This window comes from Photinus pyralis, unplaced genomic scaffold (genome assembly GCF_008802855.1).
Source record: "Photinus pyralis isolate 1611_PpyrPB1 unplaced genomic scaffold, Ppyr1.3 Ppyr1.4_LG1, whole genome shotgun sequence".
NCBI classification, from domain to species: Eukaryota; Metazoa; Arthropoda; class Insecta; order Coleoptera; family Lampyridae; genus Photinus; species Photinus pyralis.
Genome location: NW_022170249.1, coordinates 18,179,664 through 18,201,219, shown reverse-complemented (window position 1 = coordinate 18,201,219; position 21,556 = coordinate 18,179,664). Strand labels below are relative to the sequence as shown.

At 34.8% G+C, this 21,556-nt stretch overlaps 2 protein-coding genes across 3 annotated transcripts; both read right to left on the bottom strand.

The window, feature by feature from the left end:
• Positions 1–1,200: 1,200 nt before the first annotated feature.
• Positions 1,201–13,624, bottom strand: LOC116175790 (gamma-aminobutyric acid type B receptor subunit 2-like). Of its 2 annotated transcripts, XM_031494091.1 has the most exons (10): positions 13,220–13,624; positions 10,113–10,250; positions 9,591–9,866; positions 9,287–9,352; positions 9,062–9,241; positions 8,689–8,907; positions 8,509–8,569; positions 8,078–8,454; positions 7,748–8,026; positions 1,201–2,788 (listed from the first exon to the last, which is right to left on the bottom strand). In XM_031494091.1, the coding sequence occupies exons 1-10, from the start codon at positions 13,604–13,606 to the stop codon at positions 1,913–1,915; spliced, it is 2,859 nt and encodes a 952-aa protein (XP_031349951.1). In that variant the 5' UTR covers positions 13,607–13,624; the 3' UTR covers positions 1,201–1,912. The 2 variants fall into 2 exon arrangements, with proteins under 2 accessions (XP_031349951.1, XP_031349958.1); XM_031494098.1 differs by lacking the exons at positions 9,062–9,241; positions 9,287–9,352.
• A 5,924-nt stretch (positions 13,625–19,548) lies between these two features.
• On the bottom strand, positions 19,549–20,812 carry LOC116175906 (intraflagellar transport protein 43 homolog A-like). Its single transcript, XM_031494279.1, has 5 exons — positions 20,652–20,812; positions 20,442–20,602; positions 20,372–20,392; positions 20,202–20,324; positions 19,549–20,149 (listed from the first exon to the last, which is right to left on the bottom strand). Exons 1-5 carry the CDS (start codon positions 20,691–20,693, stop codon positions 19,930–19,932), a joined length of 567 nt encoding a protein of 188 aa, XP_031350139.1. The 5' UTR covers positions 20,694–20,812; the 3' UTR covers positions 19,549–19,929.
• Between the last annotated feature and the right edge of the window lie 744 nt (positions 20,813–21,556).

Below are 21,556 nucleotides of genomic sequence, written 5' to 3'. Positions count from 1 at the left end.
TCACTGGTTTTGTAATTTTTTTTCTATTGAATTACATAAAATCCAATATGACGTCCATAAGAAATCAAAAAGTTGATGTCAATCGAAACCCACAGGTCATAAAGTTTGTATTTTACCACCATCAGAAAGTTGAAAAAAAATTACTAAAGGTTTGTTCAAACTATTTTTCGAAAATGAAATTTTTCGGTTTTTTTAGCTATATCTTCGCTAGTTGTGGACCTAACAAGAAACTATGAATAGGATAATTACTCGGTATAAAATTATGCATGACTGTGTCCATTTAAGCGACTTTGTATCTCACCGTTTACGAGATCTCCATAGTGAAAATGAAAAAAACTCGCCCTGTATAATTAGTGCTATCATTTGAATTGTTTTGTTGCCTCGAATAGATTTGTTTTTTTTTATTCGTCACAGACTACTTGATTAAAATACAAAAACCGTTAATATAACTAGTATCTTATTTTCAATCTTATGTTATGATGGCTCGTTGAAAAGAGAATTAAAAAATCTATCAAGTAATCTAAAAATCCAATATGGCGCCCATTTAACTTTAGGAAGTTGGTAAATGTTCCTCAAAAGTGGCCATCTTAAATTTTTTTTTTGACATCAATTCTAAATTAAGCGTATCAAAGACAGTCACTTTTATATAAAACTTATATAAAACTTTTTTTTATATCTCTTATACTTTCGATGATATAAGACATTCAAGGAAATGACCAATTTTAGTTTTTTTGAATTTACGACGAACCTATGCGACATTTTGAATTTCCATAAGGAAATTTATATAAGCATCCAAAACTGCAAAACATTGCTCATTTAACCAATTCTCTATCTTTAATAATAACAAAGTTACCCATGCAATCCCACGCGATCTGGGACACACTGTATATCTCGCCTCTCGAAGTGAAATAGCTTGCATTTAACTAAACAATTTCCAATGTCATTTACACTATAGTTGTACTGATCGTCACGTGTGGGGCACAATGTTGAATAGCAGCACAAAGGAATTACGATTGTTCTTTATATTACTTGAACCCCAAACCTATCACCCTGTTTCACCATGTTACCATGGATACAATAAACAAAACAAAATCTACATGAATCCATTGCCTACTATTTAATTAAAAACAGTAAAAGAATAAGGTTTTTATTGATTATCGTGGCTAAAATAAAAAAAATATTTAAGTTGTGATACATCAATGTAATCAAGAATAAGAATGCAAACAGTATATAAATTCCACCCATCTTTGGGCCAAGTCTCAGAAACGGACGTAAAAAAAAATACTTGTTGCCCACAACTTTGTCTTGGACTCTTGGGATTAAACACACCCTCCGTGTACACTATCTTATTTCATTAAATTCAATCTAATTCCGGATTCATAATTACAAAGGAACGGCGCTATAATAAACGTTTCAATTATTCTATTGCCTAGGGCCTTATACGCAGTTTCTCCATTCAATTTCAACCCCTGTTCGATCATTCCATTTTGCAATGCTAGTCGGCATTTCGTATTATCATTACTTTAATATTACATAAATACAACGTTAAACTAAATTGAAGTGGCCTGTAACAATATGTATTATTCTACACAATTTCCATGTAGATGTATTTTATCCTAAACGCTAATATTTCACTTTAATTGAGTTTCTATACACTTAAACTTATTATGCTTAATGGAAACTAATTGAATTATGTACCTACTATACACTAGGCACGTAACACTTCTAGGTTTACCTACATACTTATTTCACGACAGTTTGGGAGCATAATTCTGTATACACGTTTAATTAATATGTATGTTACACGCGCTAGAATACATAGAACAAGCGGAATGCCAAATTATAATTTGGTTTCCATACCTACAGGTGCACATTCTGATAATTTTTAGGATTTCCAAAAAAATCGTCTCTTTTAGTATCTTCCAACTTCGTAACTGGCAGCTGATCTAATAGGCGACATCTCGATGATTTCTGATCGAATACAACCTTCCGGAAACGATTTCGTTTCCCTTTTCTCATTCTTATCGACGCCGTCTCCAATCGTCTTCTCATGAACAAAATTAAACATCCACATGGACGGTATGCTACCGAAGAAACCTTTAAGCCGATCACAAATTTTTAGTTTTTGTTCATTCGGCGGTTCGTGTAATTCTTTTTCGGAAAGGAACTGATTCTTGAAACCATTGCTATGCGTGGAGGGCCAGGATGCCCTGAACTGGGACGATATCGGCACCGGCAGGAATACGATGCCCTTGCATACTTGATCCTTCCCAGTTGAATCCGCTGTGGACGATTTGAGCAGTTGCTCCAACCGAGCGATTTCCTTATCCAATGTTTCTAGTTCGGTTTTGTACACTTTGTTTTGTACCTCTATACGATACAGGACTTCACGATGATCCTCTATTAAAAATCGTCTCGTATTATATTCAATTTTTAAACCCATACTTTGCGCTATCGAATTCTCGCCATCGGATTCGCTGAGAACTGCGCGCAATTTTGGCGTAAACAAAAGTAGTAGCGTGATTGTGGTTGACGCGAGAATACTTAGCGAGGTCACTAAAAAGCTTACTGTTGTATAATCGGAAAGAAAATTCAACAGTAGGACGACGGTCGAGCTAGATACAACGCTGTAAACGCATATTCCTATGTATTTGGAATCGTTTAGAGATGGTATCTTGATGTGTCTTGTTTCCCATGCCATATACACGCCCATTATTAGTAAGAAACCTTTGTAACTGTAGATTACAACAAACCAACCTGTCGTGTTTTCGGATCGGCATACTTCTACCTGTAACATACGAAAATTTCAGTTGGTATTATTATTCCTGTAGAATTTATAGACCGAATTCAATTCAAGAAAAACCATATTTAATGGCAGCAAAAATACTAGAAACGACAATAATTAAAATTTTTAAATTATTTTCGGGGGCTACTTTACTTATGTTTTTTTAATTGAATTTGGTAGAATTGGTCCCCCAAATTCAATGAGTAATATCAAAGTTACCCTTGATTAGGAATTTTTTAAACACAAAATTAAATTTTTGAAAATTTTGTAGCGTGCCATGGAAACAATCCTCTTTACGCATCGAGTGGAACAGAAATCGTGATGACTGGATTACTACAAAAATGCTATAAATAACCTCAATTAAAATACTGGAGAAATTGCTTAAATTATGGCTACTATTTTGTTCAATGCACAACTGGCACTTACGATTCTGCGAATTACTCCATACACCGAAATTTAACAAAACATTTGGTGGTATTTCGCGACAAACAGTCTCAGATGGTCCATATTGGCTGGCACTTACATAAACCCGGTCTCGGATGTGGCCCGACCATCTAATTCCATGGCATACTATAAAATTTTGAAAAATAAACTTCTTTTGTTATATTGTGTAAAAAATTACAATCAAAAGTAACTTTGATATTAATCATTAAATGTACAAGTTCTATCAAATTCAATTAAAAAAAAAACATAATCGTGCCATTTAAAATATTTAAATCAACTATTAGCTCCCAAACATAATAATTTAAAACATTTGAATTATGGTCGTATTCTAGTATTTTTGCACTTTGTCATTAAATGTGGTTTTTGTTGCATTAAATTTGGACAAAAACTGTAGGCGCTTCAACTTGCGGCGTTTTTTTAATTACACCGCGGGATTAAACAATAATCCTACCTTAAAAACTCTCCAGGAAATATCCAAGTTTGCTTAAAAAACAAGTTGAATATTTTCAAAGAATGCGTAAAAACCTACATCTGGACGGTCCTTTGAAATACAGGGTGTTAGGTAAACGTTTCTGGGAATGTGAAATAGCTGGTAGGTTTCTGAAAATTTGTACTTAGGACTCCGAAGACTGAATCGATGTAAAATATTTTCAAAATGGCGGCCCTTCCTGAAATACCGGAAGTGGCTAGTAACTTCGCAGTAACTTCAAAAAAGCAAGGTTGCTACGCAAGGTGAGGGTTACTTATGTGGAATTATTCGGAAAAAATTAATAAAATTGCAACATTGACGAAAAATCATAATGTGAATGGGTTTCAATTTTGAGGTTAATAAATGATATCGAAACAACCAAAAATATTGTACTTGAAAAATCAGTTATTTATTTACATTATAAAAATGGGACACCCTGTACGTACATTCAAAAATGGTTTTTATAGATACGCAACCATCTACAGAGTGTACCTTTTCCAGCGATAAAACTCTTCACTACGTGATTGCATCAATGCAATTGAGTTTTTACGTCTACCTTGATCTTGCAGTTTGCATCAGTCACAGTCATTTGTAACTGTGGTATAATTTCAAATAACTTGCGTCTAATTTGGACAGTGTTGCCAGATTTAAAAATTTTGATTAGACTTTTTTATTCAGAAAATAATGCGGAATTACGTAGTGATATCGCTCGAAAAGATACACCCTGTATAGTTGACATTTTCACGAACGCTTTTTAAATATTTTTTACGAGGTATGAGCTAGGAAAGACCGACGCACTGTTGCAGGACCCTGTATATTGTTTAATTCATTACAACTTCTCTTCTTTTGTTAAGCTGAAATAATCATAAGTTTGTATTTTTAATTTGAAAAAATGTAAATTGATTTTGCAACCGTGCGCCCCTTGAAACTATGCGCCTCTAGGCCGGGGCTTTGTGGGCCTAGTGGTAAAACCAGCCCTGCGTATATGGGCACATACGAGTACAAAACGCGTAGGTTACGGAGAAGATAGTGACGTTTTGACATTTATGAAATTTAAAAAAATGCATATCAAATCATACAAAATGTAAAAATGACTTCTATAAGAAACAACAAACTTGATGATGGTTAGCCAGAGCCGAAACGTCAGACTTATAATTTTAGCATCTTATAAACTTATATAGGGAAAAAAGTGGCCATAATAATGTGTCATTTATTTTGAAATATCTTTTAAAATAACTTCGGTAAAACATAAAAACGATTTTCCAAAATTTCGTTTTCTTCAGGATATCTCCGAAAGTAGTCGGAATTTTTTCAGTTTTAAAACTACACTACTATGAAAAGAATTGAAATTTCACCTAAATATGCAATTAAAAGTAAGGGTTGCCATTTAAAATAACAAAGTTACTAGGTACTTCCGGAAGTCTCACCATTTTGAAAATATTTTACATTGATTCGGCGTTTAGAGTAACTCCCTAAGTATAAATTCTCAAAAACCTACCTATTTTACTTTCCCAGAAACGTTTAACTAAAGCTCCCAAAAAAACACCCTGTATAAGTAACGATTACTGTTACTAGTACGTAGTTTAGGCTGCCTTTCGTATTTGTGTGGGGTACTTTTAGTCACCTCCAATGTCTCTTTTAATATTTATAATATTTAAAGAAAGTTATAGGCAGATGAGATTTATCCCAAACTGCAATTTTGGGTGGGTATAGTCCATTTGTTATTACTGTTCCGATGTAATTAATCCCACTAAATGCAGCGTTAACTTTTTCTACTTCACGTAGTCGATTTAAACATAAACAATTCTCTCAAACAAACTGCAACGCGTTATTGTTGACGTGTAGAATAAACAAAGTAAGGTTAATCGATTCTAGATCGTATTGCTTACGTCAAATAATATTAATTAAACTGAATTTCGCTTGCATCCAGTTTTTGTTTACGCCTACTTGATGCCATGCCATGCAAGCGAAATTCACTTCAATCAACATTCTTTAACGTAAGCGATATGAGCTAGAATTGCTTAACGGGTGCGGTACCTTACTTTGTTCATTCATATTCTGCACGTCAACAATAACGCGTTGCAGTTTGTTTGAGAGAATTGTTTATATTAAATCGACAACGTGAAGTAAAAAAAGTTAACGCTGCCTTTCGTGGGGTAAATTACATATCGGAATAGTAATAACGGATGGACTATAGTAAAACGTTCCTCGTTTGCAGAGGTTGTAACTTTTGTAGTACATTGGTTGGGCACCTATTTGCAATAATTTGCTACGAGATTAAACATTTTTTGATAAATAACAAAATGAAGTGCCATTTATGTTTTGAGAATAACATCTTTTAATTAACTTCTCTATTTTCTATACATTTTTGTAATCTGTAAAACTTTTTCCAACATTTCTGCTCCAATATTATTTATTTCTTCCGAAATACGAATTTTAAGTTCTTGGATGGTATACTGAGGGCCGCCTTTCTTAAACCTTACCCTTTAAATATCTCCTCCAGAATCAACAAACTTAGAAGGGAATCCTAAGGGGGAAAGCAGTACTAATTACAATAAGTTTTTAACGTGGTTTCCCCGGTAGGCCTACTCCATGATCTGTTATGATGGAGTTTATGGGATGGATGGATGTTCATAAATTGTTTCTACACCTTATTACATACTGCTTTTAACCCACTACTATTATATCTATGTACAGGGTGGCCAACTAAGAATGCGAGGTACTGTATCTGAGAACCTATCCATCGTAGAGGCTTGCGGTAAAAAAAAGTTATTATTAAAACGGCCACGAGAAACACCTGCAACATATTTTTAAGTTTCCGAAATGGCCGCTAGGGGGCGTAACTGCAATCTGGAATCTAAAAAAGTGATATTTCTGTGAATTACGCTACATTAACCTAACAAAAAATGTCCAGTCTTTGAAGTCTACGATAATCTAAACCTTTTTTGTTTGACAATTTTTGCGGTATCTCTAAAAATGAAGTGGTGGAGGGTATTCAAAGGTTTCCGTAAAGGACACCCTGTATCTTCGAAACATCTGAGCCGATTTAAACAAACTTGGGTTAATTGAAAAGAGTTATTCCTCAGCTACAAATATTATAATATCTGAATTTTGTTAGTTTTACATATCATCGCTTGAGGGCTTTTTTCAACATTCCGACAGAAATGGTTAATTTTCTCAAACAAATTAAATGCATTGGTTCAATTTTTTTCTATGAAAAAGTGGCTAAATGATGCCTAAACAAGCTCGCGAAAACCGCATCTCGATATCTTGAGGTTATATATGTAATATATTGATATATATATATCGTGACGGTCAGCATTTCGAGCATTTACGGCGGCATTAAAAGCTTCCTTTTTTAAATTGATCCACCTTAGACCCACAAATTATATAATAAAAATAATTCCGGAAAAATTAGCTTAAAAAAATAAAAATTTGAGGGTATCAAATTTTCTTTGGTCTAATTTTTAGGTTAGGAACAAGATATCGAGATGCGGTTTTCGCGAGCTCGTTTAGGCACCATTTAGCTACTTTTTCATGGAAAAAAATCAAGCCAAGGCATTTAATTTTTTTGAGAAAATTAACCATTTCTGTCGGAATGTCGAAAAAAGCCCTCAAGCGGTAATATGTGAAACTGACAAAACTTCAAATATTATAATATTTGTAGCTGAAGAATAACTCTTTTCAATTAACCCGAGTTTGTTAAAATCGGCTCAGTCGTTTCGAAGATACAGGGTGTTCTTTACGGAAACCTTTGAATATCCCCCACCACTTCATTTTCGGAGATACAGCAATAACTGTCAAACAAAAAAGGTTCAGATTATTGTCAACTTCAAAGACCGCAAGCCTCTACGATGAACAGGTTCCCAGATACAGTACCTCGCATTCTTATTTCGCCACCCTGTACATTTGCTACGCCACCTAGTATTTTAAATTATTAGTTGCAGGGTAGACTGACGGACGGATCTCAAAAAAGAGCTAAAGCTGAATCTTTCACTACTACTCTTAAATAATTGTTTTCAAACCTGGTCTAAATAATTAAAACGTACCTGGGGTTGATAAGCTAATCCTTTATTTTCCAAATTTATTTCTATAGGAAGATCTTTTAGCGTTTTCTTTAAAGGATCTACCATAATCCACAGCAGAACTATTGCTCCATCGATGATCAGTAAGACACAAATTAAAGCAATAAGCTGCTTATCTTTCAACAGTTTATCCTTGATCAAGCTAGTTGCGCTGTACGTAAATATCCGATGCACTCGATACGTTTTTGCGAAAATTGATCCAAATGTCAGTGAGAATCCCGTTGAAAATAGATATACTCTAATCTACAAATTTATGTACGTTAAACTTTGTTCGGCTGATCAACCGAAACTTACCGTGCACAAGTGAGACTGATTTATGTCGAAAAAGGCGTTACCTTGATCGAAACCCAAAAAAACAACAGCAAGATAAACAAGAATACAACCGAACACTACAAAATTGTTCAGTCTAGGACTCGACAATTTAAACGCGTGTCTCTTTTTGAAGTGCAGGTTGAAATAAAGTAGAACCATCGACAAAATAATGCCGAAGGTAGCAAAACCAAATACAACAAAAAATGCCAATTTTGGTATCGTAACCAAACGAAATTTTAGTATCCTTTGGTCGATTGGAGTTTCGCCTCCGTGCCACTTGATGTTGGAACATTGCAGGCACTCAAAATCCAGAAAACCGTTTTCAGCGTAATATATGGCAACGGTGCTTAAATTTCCATCTGTAAAAGTAATAAACATGATAGATAGGCGTTTGAACATCACCGTCCACTTACTTTGTAATTGTTTCAATATCGAATTTCCGATTCGATCAGCTCCATCGAACTTCACTGGGCCCTTTTAGACAAAAAGTGTTAAAAACAGGAAATTTAGCTTTTTATTGACTAAAATAAAGTGTCATCATGATCATGCAAAGTGCCATGGATCTACAGACTATTCATGCTAAAGGAGTTTACCGAAATTCCAATGAACTTTAAAGATGCCATCGAAGTAACAAACTTTTTCACCATATCTGGATTATTATAATTAAATTTTGTTAGGTATCCGCTGTGTTTACAAAGCGTTGATTCCCGTAAAATTAGAGCCATTGTCCAAATGGCGTCATACGTCTGAGGTGCATGTTTCGAAACATTTATTTTGGAGATGTTCAGTTGCTCTTCAAATTCAATGTTGGACTGGAAAGAAACTCCTCCTTAAAGTCGTATACAAAGTAACGCTTGTTTGAAGGTTGTTTTCATTTTGGAAACCGGACTCATATTTAGACATAGTTAAATAGGAGGGTACTTAACAATACATGGGAGATTTATGGTACTTTTCGTTAAAACTTACAATTCCAGAAATTGCGGTTTCATTGTGTGACAAGTAATTATAATCCGAAACCAAAACAACCCCTTCAACCGCCTTACGTAGTGCTTCGGTATTACATTCCTTAGAGTTCTCCCACCAAATTCCATTTTGATCTTGCAGTATCCAAACGTAATCCTTTCCGTACATTTTTAGGTTGTACACCTTCAACAACATCGGTTTTCATTGCGAAAGTGACACAGAATTTACCTCGCAGAATATTTTTGGTGCCATCTTTTCGGAAAACCCCCCGATTATAATTCTAGTATCTCGTTCCTAAAAAGCGTAACACTTTTAGTTGTTATTGTCGATTTCCTGATAAATTAAAGAAACAATTTTTGACTTTATCCCACTACGGGAAAAGCATCTACATACTTTTTTGTAGAGAATTAAATTTGGCTATTCAAACATGTCAATTCGTTACTCGGAAAGTAAAGTACTCGGGGCCTCGCACTTCAAATTTTCCTCGCAAGTCATTTCCTGACTGTTATTACCTCACTATTTTTACGCTTACCTTTAAAACGCGCAATTGCTCCTTGTAATTTTCCATAGAAAAGGTAATCATCGCCACGCAATACACGTCAGAGGCTTCAAGTTCCCGCACAAATCTATTTGAGGACAGCTGAAAGGGTTGCTGACTTAGATTAAACGTTGCAACCATTTTCCAACCAAAGTGTTTTATGAAAGATATTCTGGCTGCGTTGTGGGACGAGTCGGGTGCCACCGTCCGAAAAAACAGGGGAAATCTGTTTCTGTCGCTGAGAATCGGAGATGTGGATCCATACGATACCTGTATGGGAGTACATCAATTTTGTTATTTGTCTCTAGGGGTTGTCCCAAGAATACGAATGAGGTTGCATGGGTTACTTTGGTATAATTGAAGATTAGGTTAATTGGAAAATGTTTTTCAATAAAACTACCAAACAGCTACCCATCTAACCCGTCCCGTTCGATTTGGTGACATTGGAGTTGCTCCAAACAATACATATATCAAGCTATTCTATTAAACTTTAAGGGTGTAGATCAATATGCACACCTGTAATATATTCCAATAGGACATTATATTCGCTAGACTCTCGGTAACATTAGAACATCCACTTCCCAGAACCATCAAGACTACCTTGTTGGAATAAATTGCATGAAAAAAATTGTCCACCCCCACGCCAGGATCGCACTAAAATTGAGCACAAATTTGTGAACAACTTATTAACAAATATATATTTTTTTAATTTATTTAACAATAATTCGGGACTTTGCCTTTCACATTGTCAGTGGTCAACAGTTCTGGTTTGTTTTATAACACCTAGGACTTAAACAAACAAAAAATACTACAAACAAGAAACAAATATCTGAAACTTCCTGTTTATATTTTAAAGACATGACATTATTTTATTCCCTCACTTCGGAATATTGAGGATAAAGAGGATACATTTTCAGTAAGCAATTGCATCAAGTGTAGTTATAATGATGTCTGTGACCATGGGGCCGATTAAACTAAGTAATAGCGTATCTTTAATCTAGACAGCCGTGTCCAATTGTATAGTGGTTAATGTCTTTGTTACTACCAATCCCAAATAATTTAAAAATCCTACGCAAAGCTACATATTCTGCAATTTCCAAGCCCGTGTTTTTTTTGTAGCGTATTGCTCATAACTGTAATATTATATTTCCATTAAAAAGGATGTAATTTGACTTCAAGGAGTCACAGGTGATTGGAGAAGTGGTATTACACACGCATCTATTGACTGCAACAATCCAGTTCTACGAATGTCAATATTTGTCTGGGAACTCATTCTTTAACTCGAAAAAATTTCTAACAATTTCTCCCTTTCTTTTTTCTTTCTTTATTACCTTCCTTTTTTTTTCAAAAATCGACTGCACCAAAATTTCTCGGGAAAACACTTTTTCTTATTAATTTTGGTGCGTAGAATCCAAAACAATTCGTACCTTTTCGATCAGACTTCTCAATCAAAAGTTATAGATTAGAAAGAAACCAATGAAATTGAAAAATGCTACCTGGAACAATTCGTAAAATGAGAAAAAGGGCTGTGATTTGTAAACTTTAATGTTCCCTAATATGCCATGAATTGTTTTATACTTATAAATATTGAGTCAGCAAAGATTAAAATTCAAGAACAGTTGATTAATTCTTGAAGTAATAAGGCATCACAGAAATGTCGTTTTAATTGATTTTCCCCCATCTCACTTCAAGCGAAAATTTTCCGTGGTACATTATACAGGGTCGTAATTAAACATGGAACGGAAGCTCTCACCCCAAACCGTTTGAGATATACACATAAAAATTAAAACGCTTCCATTTGAAATTTTTTCACATATTTTGCGGTTAAAAAGATTTTTTTTATACAGGGTGTTTGAGTGTAACCGTCATCGTGAATGTTCTTAAATGGCCACATAGGTAATGTCATTTCTTACTACCTTAATCAAGGATGATGTTAAATTAGAAAATCGCTCATATAAAACTACCTAGCTTTTAATCACTGAACAAATCATCTGATTGGTTAGAATTTGAAACAATCGCCGTGCTGATTGGTCGCATATTAAGGGAGTGTGTTAATCGTTGAAAATTTTGATTCATTTACATGTGGTAAAAAACAATTTACTGAACTTCATTCAAATCGAATCTAGTTTTGACTAAAGGATCATCATCAGGAATTGCGTTAATGATACAAAAAATTGAAGTATAGTGAAAGATGATTGGTAAAATAATTAATGTGAAATTTACGAAGGTATATTTGAAAGATGTTAGCTCTTATGTGTAGTATGGAATGTAATGATCGAATGACTGCAGTGCATGCCAATAATGCAACTGTTTACCCCCAACGTAATCATCTCTTAGGGATTTCGCCCCCAACAAATTAGCCTCGGGAAAATTTACCCGTGGAAGCTTTACTGTATCGTAACCGAAAAACAAACTCTATACTAATATGAAACCACGTGTAACGGTAGCTCTAAATTTTAGATTCAATGTTTTTTATTTTTAGAGGTGTTACATTTTGAGATTTCAAAGGGTTTTTAAGTATGAGGAATGAGAATATGATCTGAATGGGAATCAGAAACTCGGCATGAAATCACGCTTACATCGTAAAAAGCTAAGTCTGTTAAATTTCCGTAGGAAAGAACAACCTTTTTCTTTCGTACCTTCATGAATATAACGATTACTATTGGCGCGATTAAAAAACATAATTCCAAATGAATTCCATGAATTCCAAAATAATTCCATGGATTCCAAAATAATTCCATGAATTCCAAAAAAATTCTATGAATTCCATGAATTCTAATAGAATTCCATGAATTTCAAAAGACTTCCATGAATTCCAAAAGAGTTCAACAAATTCCATAAGAGTTCCATGAATTCCAAGAGGTCCTACACCAGAATTTCAGTGGTTTTCCCCTCGTTTTCAAGTCAAGTAATGCCGAAAAGAATCAAGCTGCTTGTGTTATGAGAACTTTTCACAGCATTTTCGACAACTATAAGGAAAAATCGAAAAGTTTCCCGAGAGATCAAGCTCGTTTCCAGCTTTTCTATTTTCGACGTTTTTCAAAAGGATCTTAATTTTGGGTATACACTATACAGTGATATTTATTAGGAAGTAGACATATGGATTTACGTGTATTGTTTTTCCCTATGTCTACTTTTAAATGAAGAAAACTCTTCTGAAGGGCGCCTAATTTTATGCATCTAAAATAACTTCTTAAAACAACTAAAGATCTGGATGTCATATTAATTAATTTTAATAAAAAAATAAGAATACTGAAGCCAAAGCAACAACGTTCAAATTAATTAATTTGACAGCTAGTGCTTTATTTGTTTTAAGAAGTTAGTTAGGTTGCACAAAATAAGACGCCCTTCAGGACAAATTTTGTCATTTAAAAGTAGACGTAGGCAAAAACAGTACACGTAAATCCCTATGTCTACGTCTTAAATAAATATCACTGTTGATAATTTTGGCAATAAAATCATTTCCTTTTCGTACGGTTGGAGAAAAAATGTTTTAATCGAAGATCCAACTAATAAAAAACTTGCTGATTGCGCACAATTTAAAGGGTGCAAGGTTTATTGATTAGGTACAAGTACCTATTGTTTTTGCATAAAATACTCGAAGTTTAAAAATTGTAACATACCTTAGTGTCGTTTGCCATTAGTTTTAAGGAATATCCGGGTAAAATTTGAAATTCATTGACATGCTCGATTGCCAAATTGGCGGCGGCCAGTTCACTTAATCCCTCCTCTCGTACTCCCCATTTTGTACTTAATTCGAATAGCCCCAGAATGTAAATGTCGTCATTGGAACTACTTCCATTTTGCATCAGGTTCGGTATTTTAAAATAATTTCGGTAATTTTTGAACATTTTCGCATCTTTCAAATTTGTCACCGAAATGTTGGTTCCGTTAGGAAAATATTCACCGTACGCCGCACTTTTACGTTTATACGATAAATACGTGGTAATGCAACCGATAAGTATGATCAACGCACAAACGTGGCCCTGCAAGGGGTTAAAGTTTGCCATTTTCAGATAAAGGGCTGGGATAACGCGACAATACGGTAAAATTAAGAGAATGAAAGTTGAAAAGAACTGTAGTTCTTTCTAGTCCGCAAAAGTTAAGTGGTTTTGTAAGTACCTACCTACCACTTCAAGACGCGCATGAATTGTCGACATTTTTTCTTTGCCAACATAAATGACAAGTCAGCTTTTTGTTCTCCATTTGCCTTGGGCACAAGATTTGCTTTTATTAGTCAGGGGTGGGAATACGAACACAGTATCAATATGTTTTCTTGCTATTAGATGATATTAATTTATTCATTGTTGAACAAATGAAGACGAGCTTTAAAGTAAAATGGCGGTTTGTTCTTAAATTTTGCTGCAGGATCCAAGATATATCCGTCCACTGCGTTGCCCAAGTCGCCCAATCTTTGACAGAACTTATAAGTCCTCAGGAATTCGTTCATAATGAAATACAGACCAAATGCAATTAAAAAAATTTTATTTGTGGGGGTCATTCAGCATTTGAAGGGAAATATGGACTCGTTTATTAATTATTCGTACAGAATTCCCGTTCAAAAGTCTCTACACATAAATAGGAGTTTCGATTCCGTTTATTAATTGCACTCTATTGTGATACTGAGATTATCGCCCTTAATGAACGCACTTTATTTTAATGGCCATTTATACCACTCCAACATTCGTATTAACGTCCCTTGTGCCGAGTCTTTAGTAACTATTGTGCAGTTAATATCTCACAATACAAGTGTGTGGCAAATATAAAGTCTGAAAATCATAGAAAATGTACCTATAACGTTCAATTAAAGCTCCAACCCTCTTGTATTAAATTGAAACTGTATCAATTTTTCGTCCATTTGCTAGTGTAGGATTTGTTTCTTGTTGATGATAGGTGAGAGGGGCTTTTAATAAAAATCGTTAGGTAGAAATTCGTCCCAATGAGCATTGCGGTTTTAACACCGGAAACAAGAAATAAGCCGAAATGTCATCTTGTCTTTTTAGCGGATTTTTGCAAAAAAATTTTTTTGTAAAAAGTAGCTTTTAATCTCACTTTGGCTGGCTGGCTGGCTGGCTGGCTGGCTGGCTGGCTGGCTGGCAGTAAATGCGCGCCCGTAGAAAAACGCTTGTAAAAAGACAAGGAGTGTACATGTAACTATCGGGGCCGTGTAATTAAGAACGTTAGGGATGGGGCTACAAGATTTGGAGTCGACGACATCTGGACGCCATCCCCGAGCGTATTATACTAACCTGGAGATTTTTCAGTTTTTATCTATCTTCTTCTACAGTTTTTCTCCGATTGTTTTCAAATTGGTGTCGTCGGGAAGATCTTGTCAACGCGCACAACTCCTGCGTGGCGGAATTTTGTTTTTTTTTTTCCTAGGGGCGAAATAAACCACCTTTTGCGCGGCGCGCTTCGAGGGGTAGTCGACTTTGGGCGCCCAAAAGTTTCTTACAGCGCGAATCGCGGTCTCTCTTTCTCGTGTCACTAATAGAAGGTCGAGCTATGTGAAGTACTCAAAAGTTGAATACGATTTTATGCCGGGATTTTAGCGAAATCTACCAACATGTGAATTACGAATGAACGGGACGTCGGAACTGTGTATCGACAAAGGGAATGTGGTAACCCCCGACGAGATCTTACTGATGGTGGAGTCGAAACTTCAAATCCGAATTGTTGCGGGTGATCAGAAGTGGGTGTCGACAAAGGGAATATGGTAACCCCCAAAGGATTTTAATGATGGTGGAGTCAAAACTTCAAACGCGAATTGCGAGTGCACGGTAAGTGAGAAAATGGTACCGACAAAGTGAACGTGGTAGCTTTCGGCAAGATCTTATTGATGGTGGAGTCTATATTGGCTAATAAAACACTGATCTGCCACACAAAAATGCGCTGAAGTCCCTTCGATCTCACACGAGGACTTTGATCATTTTTTATTTATGCAGAGTGATGAGTGACCCACTGAAAACAGTCAATGCCGCTTTAAAAAGGGATTTGCAAGAAATCTTCGTCAATTTTTGGTTTTGAGGGGGACATCATTTACATAACTTCACCAGTGAGAATGGGGCGAACCCCAAAAATGTTAATTAGTAAGGGGTGGTAAACGTTAGACAGTGCGATACGCATGTTAATTCTGTTTTGAGCACTGATTTCATGTTTCAAGTCCGATCAGTAGTTCCAAAGAAAACTCGATTTAAATTGATTTGTAAAGCCGTTTTAAATGTTTATCAAGTAGGCGTTGAAATAATTGATAGTTTATGTCAGAAAATAGAATCTGACACAAGTGCATATAGTCCATAGAATAGAGGATTTTAACTTGCAAAATGAGAAGTAGTACCAATTTCTTTGCCATGTTATTGGCAGTCACCTGGTGGTTAAGAATCTATGTTTTCTACCTCCCACACCCCTTCTGCTTCCCCAGTACCACCCCCAATACGCCTGAAATTTCGTTGGTTTCTTAGTTTTATAATCATATCTTTTTAATTGTTCACTTTGGAAAATTATATTGTTATCAGAAATTGTAGACCATAAAATTCTACACAACTTTCATATACACTACTTTTCTGTGAAATGGTTATTAAAAAAGTTATAGAGAGCTTCAAAGTTGCTTATATTTTTAAGAATTCTGAAATTTCTACGTTATAATTATAATTATAATGAAGAGTTTTATGAGAAAATATCTTGAACTTATCGTGATATAAATCCTCCTACCCTGCACCTTTACCAATTTGGATGCAAAATAATTCAACTTTCAATCCTTGCTAGTAGGGATATTTGAATCACTGTGAGATTGTAACCCTTTCTAATATACGTTTTTATTTCAATTGAAAGTGCAACGCTTATTACTTATATTTTCTAATCCTCTCGATCCAGTTTAACCCTTTCCACCCCCTACCGAAATGAATGGTTTATTCTTCTGTTGTTGATTGCTCGTTCGCCCTCATACAGGGTGGGTGACTTGCTTAACGCATCATAGGGATTTCAATGTAAAATTCATAACATGCGATTATTGGCTCCCCAAATTATTTTATAGCAAAAATGTATTAAAGTTTTTTGTAGAAAAAAATTTTTTACGCCAATCAACCGTATTAGCTTTCATTTTTTTTTTCATAATAAAGAAGGAAAATTGGAAAAATAAAACCCGCATCTTTTTCAATAATCTGCGATGCCATGGAATTTTTTAAAACAAAAAGATATCCAGTTATCAATTAGCAGCAATTCGAAATGGATTTTATGATGGACTTGGTTACTGTCTTGCAGTTAATGGTGACTTATTCGAACGTTTATTGTAAATTGTTATATTAGGAAACCGTTTTTAGTAATTTTGTCTTTCTTTATGTTGAATTCGCTGTTCTAAATATAATACTTTTTGATAGAATTTGATTTGTTTTATAGCAGACATTCCATGGCATGACGGATATTGGCGTATAGTTTTTGTATTATAAAATTCCATGGCACCACAGATTAGTGAAAAAGATGCGGGTTTTATTTTTCCAATTTTCCGTCTTTATTTTGCAATAAATTGAAAACTAATACGGTTGATTGATGTAAAAAAATTTTTCCTACAAAAAAACCTTAATACATTTCTGCTCTAAAATAATTTAGGTAGCCAATAATCGCATGTTATGAATTTTACATTGAAATCCCTATGATGCGTTACGCAAGTCACCACCCTGTATAATTTCCGAATACAAATTTCAAATAAACAAGTTGGAAAGTACTCAATGAGTCGAAATACTTAGGCAACTTAAGGTTTGAAAGGCTTGAAAATGAAAACTGTAAATTTACCCATTTATTTTGAATGATAACTTGTTATAACGGGCGGTTAAAAAATAAAAATGAGTTGCTGTCTAGTCGCCTTTGGAAGTTCAAGTTAAGGACGATTTACCATGTAAACAAAAATTCCAAATGTGACTCGACAGTAACTCATTATTGATCGCATAGTATCTATATGGTTGGAAAGAGAAAAAAAACTATATCACAGCATTGAATAAAAATTGTTATTCAATGATCACACTGAGTAAAAATCCAATAGGCATGGCGTCCATTCATGTGCGGACCGAGACCTCAGGGGGCCCTATACTTAATGAATTTCGAGCTCGATATCGGGTTATCGAAAAACATCTTCATTTCTATTTTTATAAGCTCTTCAGAAAGTTATTATTAAAATTACAGGTACCTAAGGCAAACGCACTTTAGTATGAATACAATGAAAAACATTGAAATACAGTAGTCTTGATAATGCGATGTACCGAATTGGGGTAGTATTTTAGATAAATTTTTTGAAAGAAATATCCCTTATGTGATGGTTTTGCACCTCCGTCCGTCCGTCCGTCTGTTCCTCGAGAACGAAAAGAAACAGAGCAAACCTTCTCCAATCAACTCCTACGAGTTCAAGGATCATTGCTTTTGATTATGAGCCGTATTAAAAGTTGCGTTTCCGAATGCGTTCTAAGTGTCAAAAAATTCACCTACTGAAAACGTATACGATGCTTCGTATCTTATTTTTCTTTTGGACCTCGGATTGCACGGAACCTCGGATTACCGCGAATTTACTGTAATTATTAAATATAGCATAAAAAGGAACCCTAACGTAGATGACATGACATGTATGTACCTACCTACCTACAATAAGGCTCTTAGGTTTCACCTGGTGACATAGTTTAATTTTCGGTTCGTTGCTCCCTGTCTCCTGCTTCTCCTTACACTTGTCGTTGGAGAGAAAAGGGGGGCCCTGGGCTGCAACCCATAGAACCACTGCCTAAATCCGCCCCTGCTTCTATTTAAAATTACTCGTAGATGTAAAATAAGGAATTTGATGTCAATGAAGTTATGAAATTTATCCCATCGAATCTTGCAACTTTTATTTGAAACTTTTTTCGATGAAGTTCTTTTGCTACTAAAATATTTGAAAAATCGCGATTTTCACTTTTTTCCAATTATCTACGAAACGATTTTTTTTTTCAAAATATGGCATCGGAATAAGTATCCATCAGCATCAAAACTACACAACTTTGCCAATAATTTAACCGAATCTGTAAAATAGCAAAGGTATAATTTAAGACGCCCTCTGTATAGGTACGTACAGTAGCGGTCAAAAGTTTATCCCAATTATAGTTTGTCGGCAATCACTTTTTATATCAGATCATTGAATAAGTAATCATAGTTAGATATTCAATGATCAGCGATGTTAATAAATAATTTTAAAAAAATAAAGCATCCCCACAACAAATAGTGGCTGACTGACTCGAATTGTTTTTCATAGCCTTCTAAATAACATAAGTATTAATATTTTATTGTCAACAGTAGTAAAATGCTAGTGTGAAAAAATCAAATTGTGATAAACTTTTCGGCCGCTACACGTAATAAACCTTTGAGGACTCATGAAGACTTTTATAAAAGTGTTCAAAAACTCTAAAAGCCTTTAGAAAACTTTTATAAACCCTCACGCCCTTACAAGCTTTCAGGTAGCAAAATGTTCATAGGTATAATTTCGTTTTCCCAGTTTTATTTCTAAACTTCGCCATCATTATGGTTGGGTTCTGAAATACGATTTTAGATTCCCTCGCTTCGCTTTAATTGTTTTCATTTGATGTTTCTTTTGTTGGTAATTTATCTCGTCAGTTACGCATATTATCGAATCAATAGTGTCTTATTGTCCCTTCTCTCTCTCTACCTATTAGGCACATTTCAAAACATATCTACTTATTCAATAGCAGGAAGGTCTGGAATTGAGTATTCAATTGTACTAAACAGGGGTTTGTAAGGATTAAGCCGTCATGAATATTGTATATTCCCTGCAACAAGTATAGGTTCATTTCAACAATGAACAATTGTTCTGTGGAGGGCGTTTTTTCTGGGGATGAATGTATGTGGCGAAAATTACCTGATGGTGAAATTTTTTTGGGGTCAACAGGAATGCATTTGCATATAACTCATAAAGATCACCAGCTCCTAGACTGTCGAGATTATTTATTGATGCGTTTAGATACAGTACAAAATGAAATCCATTAAAAGTCAATAGAATAACATAGTTTTATAAGGTAATAAAAAAAGTTGTTATATATATACCAATAGTTAATGCTTAAACTAATTGACAGTATACCAAAGAGTATGTTGTGCACTCTGATCTTTTACTGTACATCACAAAAAATACACTTTAGTGTTCAGGTAAACATACAATCTACTGAACACACATAAATCATAAATGAAAGATAATTTTAACACAATTATTTACCATCCTAAGAGGTGCGTTTACTTAATTCAAAAGCTCTACAATTTCATACAGGTTTAAATAATCAACAGTGGAAATTTAAAGTGTTAATAAAGTTGTTTAAGAAGCAAAAGTGCATGTAGAAACAAAATCGTGCAACAAGTTGTCTAAAGTCCACTCCTCATCTTTTTCTTTTACATCCTCTTCCAAGCACAGCGATCCTGTTAGTAGAGACAAATTTATGTCATTACTTTTACTCAGGTAGAAAAACTCGTTGGGAGCGTTTTCTTGGGTCAGCTCGTTGGCCAGTTCCTTGTATGTTGAAGGATTAATGAGAATTCTAGAAAACGTTGAATTATTCACCAACATCGTGCTTGGTACATGTTACACACGTGGGTGGTTTGATTTCGGTCGGTCGCAAGATATCTTCTTGTATTTCGTCTATATCAGGTATGATTGGAATGTCAACATCGTTATTGAAATCGATTACATTATTTTCGTTGCGGAATCTTTCACTTAAAGAATAATATTAAAAGAAAATTGTGTGTGAAACATTAATTACTCGTCTTGTAAGGGTATGCTCCTAAAATGAAGACAATATTAACCCGATGTGTATCACGTATGGCTTGTACCTCGCCGCGGTGTTTTCCTCTGCCCACCCGCTTGACCTTTGAGGATGAGTGCTTGTAACTGGCGATCCTATGCTCATACTTTCAAGAGCCCTGCTAATCAATTCATCGCTCGACTCGGGGCTGTTTGGTTTTGCAGCTCTGCGGCCTTGTTTTACTGCAGACTACAAATACGAAAAGTCACAAAAATTGTTATTCTTTAGTTTGATGTACCCGTTTTTCAACTAAATATTTTATATCTTCTTCCAAATTCATACTCGTTTAATTTGAGGGACACGAAAGAAACGGCACAAAACACAAACTAAGCTTGGTTTTAAATGTGAATTGTGTACATTGAGGTGCAAGAAGTGGTTGCTATGGAATGCAGTGGCGTAACTACAATGCATCAAAGGTAGGTACGCAATGAGGACGAGCCCCGACTTAAAATAGGCTCCGGAAAAAAATGTTCAAAAATTTAATTCGTTTATACAACATTCTGAAAAAAATTGAAAAAAACGAAGGGCCATGCACATGCTTACTTTTACAGTTTATAGTTACAGTCCGAAGAAAATTCTGAATCATTGTTCACGGAGGGTAAATAAATAACGAAGTCTCTTACATAAAGTACATGAAATACTTTGTTAATTAGCGAGACCTTCTCCAATCCAGAAGGTATCTGGAGGTCCTGGATATAGTAACCTTAGACTGAAGTTGTATTTCGAGATGAGTAATTTTAACACTCCACCTCTGTACGAATTAACAGACATTTAAAAAAGGGCAGATTCATACACAAAGAATTGAAGTCGCTAATCAGTAATCAAACTAAACGAGTTTAAACATCGAAGGAACTGGCCAATATTAAACAAATCAAAATAAGGATAACATTTAAAATGAAACAATTAAATAACAAACAAATTCAGGGATTACGCACCCCTAGTTACAAATAGTCACAATAAAACGAAGAGTTACAAATAAAATTAAGAACATTATTACCTTTTGTTATGGCACACAAATCTTGACAGTTAAAGTTCGAACAAAATCAATTGGATTCTGACTGAACGCAGTGACGCAAAATGTTACAGTGGATCTGTGAACCATTGAATTACAAAATGCTAAATCAGCAAAGCTAAATCAAGACA